Here is a 4,460-nt window from a genome sequence, read left to right as displayed (position 1 = left end):
TCTTTCTCTCTCTCTCTCTCTCTCTCTCTCCTCTCTCTCTCTCTCTCTCTCTCTCTCTCTCTCCTCTCTCTCTCTCCTCTCTCTCTCTCTCTCTCTCTCTCTCTCTCTCTCTCTCCCTTTCTCTCTCTCTTCTCTCTCTCTTCTCTCCACTCTCTCTCTCTCTCTCTCTCCTCTCTCTCCTCTCCTCTATCTTCCTGTTTTGTTGTTATGGCAGTATCTGTCAATCTCCGTTCCGCGAATAAGGTCTCCAACCTGGCAAACTTTATGTCTAAGTTTAGCAAAAGTACGTTAGAATTTGTTGCTAAATGTTTACATAATAATGATAATGATAATGACATTGATAACAATAATATCAATAATAGTAATGATAATGATTGCAATAATAATGATGATGATAGTAATAATAATAATAATAATACTGACGATAATGATACTACTTCTACTAATACAACGGCTATTACTACTAATAACAATATCAAAAACAACAACAATAATAATAATATAGATTTTGGAGTCCAAAAAAATTACACTATAGACAGAAATATGATCTAAAAAAATGACAAACCGCATCCATTGTACCATACTGCGAGTCATGCGGAAAATCGTATAAAAATGGAAAATGACAATGATCATTATCTAGTTGCCTATCCTTTCAATTACCATCCCAAGGATTCAGCATGGAGTCCTATCGGGTGATTTTCTCGTCTCAGATGCAGTTTTCTTGAAGTCCCACACAGCTGCGTATGCACATTAAGTCAGTTTCTTAACACGTAATTTTATAGAATTACATGTACCAATGACAGCCACAGGAAGTCCATGATTATATGCCTCTTTCCTGTACATGAGAACGGGTAAAATCACATATACCAAAATAAGCGCACACACACACACACACACACACACACACACACACAAACACACACACACACACACACACACACACACACACACACACACACACACACACACACACACACACACACACACACACACACACACACACAAACACACACACACACACACAGAGACACAAACACACACACACACATACACACACACACACAAACACACACAACACACACACACACACACACACACACATACGTTATTTCTTGCTGTTTGTCCTCTCGGTTTGTCCTCACGGGTACTGAATATGACCTGCTGTTAAACCTTCGAAAAATAAGAGCAAAGTATTCTCATGGTTTCCCTCCATCTTGATATCGTGGTACAAATGGGCGCATTCATAACAAAGAAATAAATGCGTATTCATGCTAGATGCGTGAGATTGGACAACGTTATCATTTCGGGGATCCTGAAGACAGCAGATTCACCAGAAATACGACGAGCAGCAGAGGCCGGACATGAGCAGCTGCAAAACGCTACGTTCTTGGCAGTTTTCCTCGTACAGCTGACTGAAAAAGTTCGTGGCCACCCGAAAATGATCGAGCTGGGATTTTTATATATGGTGCCTCTGTAATGCTTTTAGATATAACACTATAGACTAAGGAGTCTTCATTAGTATCTTTGTGGACACCAACGTTTCCCAGGACCCCGGGTAGGGAACCTCTGGTATAACGAGACACAGTAATTGATATTAACCTACGGTGGGAAACCCATGTTTTACGTTTACTTGTATATCGATCTATTTCAAATAAGCATTTTGAAGACGGGACTTTAGAAAGAAACTGATAAAGGAAGTCAGGTTTAGCAATGTGATTATGTTCTTAATATCTATAAATTGTTTCAGTTGTAATTTTTTAAACACGGTATTCATAATTATCCAAGTGTTTTTGAATTCCATTGTCTTTCTGAGTTGTCATTTGAAGGAATCTTTTCGCCGATCCTGCGGCTTCTAACCGCTGCCCTTGTCCTGCAGCCGAGATGGAATCGGAAGAGCAGCAGCGAGTGGCGGCTCTGGAGCGGTACATGGCCTCGCTGGCCGCCATCAACCCCTCATGGAGTGACCTGGACAAACTGAAGCCTCGGACAGTTTCAGCGAGCGACTTCAGCTGGAATACTGTCCAACGAAGCGTCCTGAAGTCCTCCGATCCTCTGGGAGTATATTCTCTTCTCCCGAGGAGCAGGACGAGAGGCGCCCGAGGGAGGTGGTTGAGATCCACTCGAGCCCCGGCTTCGGGAGATACCTGGTGGCGTCGCGGAACATCGCAGCCGGCGAGGTTGTGTTCCGCGAGGCGCCCTTGGTGGTGGCTCCCAAGGCGGGTTCCGGCGCCTCCTGTCTGTCGTGTCTGAGGCCCCTGCAGGACAGGGAGTGGGTTGGCTGCGATCAGTGCGGCGCCCCTCTCTGCGGGCAAGACTGTGGGGGCGACGGGCACAGCCAGGAGGAGTGCCGACTTCTAGGTCCCTCTGGGCCTCAAAGATCAGCCTCAAAACACAGTCCTCATCAAACAGCTGAGCGTCCTTTTGACGCCCATCAGGACGATATTGCTGATGAAGAAGGTGCCGGCCGTCAGGGAGGTCATTGCCGCCTTGCAGAGCCACGCTGAGGAGAGGCGGAGGCTCCCCATCGGCCGCTTCGTGGAGGAGCATGTCGCGAAGGTGCTGAGGACGCGCCTGAGCCTCTCCGTCGACAGCGACATCGTGCAGCACTTGTGCGGCATTTTCGATACCAACGCCTTCGAGTTCAGCGACGGCGACATTCGCGGCCGCGCCCTCCTGCCCGGCGGCGCCCTCATGAACCACTCGTGCACGCCCAACACGCAGCACTGGTACAGGAACGGTGTCATGACTGTGCGAGCCGTGGTGGACATCCCCGAGGGCGCCCCCGTCACCAACACCTACACAAACACCCTCTGGGGCACCCGAGCCCGAGGCGCCCACCTCAGCACCTCGAAGCTCTTCACGTGCAGGTGCGAGCGATGCCTTGACCCCACGGAGCTGGGGTCTCACATCAGCTCCGTCCTGTGCCGGGGCTGCAGCGACGGCCTTCTGCTGCCTCCCTCGGACTGCCGCGCCGACTGGGAGTGCCAAGCCTGCGGCAAGAGTGTCTCTGCGAGCGCGATAGAGACCCTGCTGCGTGCTGGAGGAGTGGCCCTTGGGCGCCTGCCGATCGGAGACGCCGCTGCTGTTGCTGCTGCCCTCAGCCACCTCCGTCGGGTCCTCGGGAACACGCACTACATAGTCGTGGAACTCAAGTATGCACTCGTCCAAGCTCTCATGGCGACCCCTCTTGAAGGTAAACACTCGAAGTCTTCTACTTCGACATAGCAATGATATCCAACCTCACACTGAAATGAACACAAACGCGTGTTTAGGGAAGACTGACGTTGCATAAAAAAAATCAGTATATATCAGTATACCACACCTAGTGAACATAAATCCAACTAATGTAATATAGAACATCCCTGCATTATGAATATGAGATATATGTAATAGGAATATATAATCACATATATGAAACAGTGTAAAACACAATAGACGAAACAACATGAAAAGTTTTTGAGCGACAAGATTTTGGTTATTTCCATTTGTAAGTATCTCCAGCATTTCATTTTAGTTAAAAAACAAAAGAACTGCAATTCCATATCCAGATCACATACGCGTGCACGCCATGACCCAAAATCTGACCTTGATTCTTCCTCTCTTGAGCAGCTTTGACCGAAGATGACCTGCTTAAAGTGTTGGACTTGACCTCCGACCTCCTCCGGCTCGCTGACCTTTTAGAACCTGGTCTGTCTAGGTTCAGGGGTGAGTTCTTAGCTCTACTATCTAATATACCTCTCAGTCACAGTCCAAAAATTGTGTTGTCTATAATCAAATGGGTTTTACTCATACAAACCAGCCAAGCAAACAGAACACTGTTATGTTGTAATCCTGAACACACTAATTCCCTATAGAGATGCCCTGAATTCAGATAATGCCTCGGATTCGTTACTAACGTAAACATCCTCAAAATAAATGCTCAGTGACTCGTACACACAAATACCATTAGCCTCCTCCATACTTTCTTTCTTTATTTATTTATCTATTTTTTATCCTGATGTATGTCTGTTTCTCTATATTACTTCAGGTGATTATACTTGAGTGTAGAGTGATAACAGCTTATGGATATGTATTCAGATAAAATGTACGTTTGTGTACCTGTGGGTGAACCTGTGGGTGTACAACGCATAGGTGTATATGAATATGGTCTATATGTTATGTATTAATTAGATATTATCACTACACATTCTAATATGATTAATTGGAGTAATAGGTTCTTCTGATTACTATATGGGATGTCCCTTTAAAAATATTGTCATTACACAAACACACACACACACACACACACACACACACACACACACACACACACACACACACACACACACACACACACACACACACATAGAAAGGTAGATATATACACACATATATATATATATGTATATATATATATATATATATATAGATAGATAGATAGATAGATAGAGAGAGAGAGAGAGAGAGAGAGAGAGAGAGAG

General features: G+C 45.7%; 1 protein-coding gene across 1 annotated transcript; it reads left to right on the top strand.

The window, feature by feature from the left end:
- Nucleotides 1–1,258: 1,258 nt before the first annotated feature.
- Nucleotides 1,259–3,225, top strand: LOC125046450 (SET domain-containing protein SmydA-8-like). The gene is made up of 5 exons (XM_047644229.1): nucleotides 1,259–1,402; nucleotides 1,501–1,555; nucleotides 1,877–1,995; nucleotides 2,082–2,273; nucleotides 2,410–3,225. The coding sequence occupies exons 1-5, from the start codon at nucleotides 1,259–1,261 to the stop codon at nucleotides 3,223–3,225; spliced, it is 1,326 nt and encodes a 441-aa protein (XP_047500185.1).
- The last annotated feature ends 1,235 nt before the right edge of the window (nucleotides 3,226–4,460 follow it).

This window comes from Penaeus chinensis, chromosome 39, assembly GCF_019202785.1.
Source record: "Penaeus chinensis breed Huanghai No. 1 chromosome 39, ASM1920278v2, whole genome shotgun sequence".
NCBI lineage: Eukaryota > Metazoa > Arthropoda > Malacostraca > Decapoda > Penaeidae > Penaeus > Penaeus chinensis.
Note: the sequence above shows the minus strand (reverse complement) of the source record. Positions and strands in the feature narration are given on the sequence as shown.

Coding starts and splice junctions, on each gene's coding strand:
- LOC125046450 (XM_047644229.1), top strand. CDS start 1,259: ATGCGTATTCATGCTAGATGCGTGAGATTGGACAACGTTATCATTTCG. Junction 1,556..1,876: donor AACGTTTCCCAGGACCCCGG/GTAGGGAACCTC, acceptor CTTGTCCTGCAG/CCGAGATGGAATCGGAAGAG. Junction 2,274..2,409: donor CCCTGCAGGACAGGGAGTGG/GTTGGCTGCGAT, acceptor CTCATCAAACAG/CTGAGCGTCCTTTTGACGCC.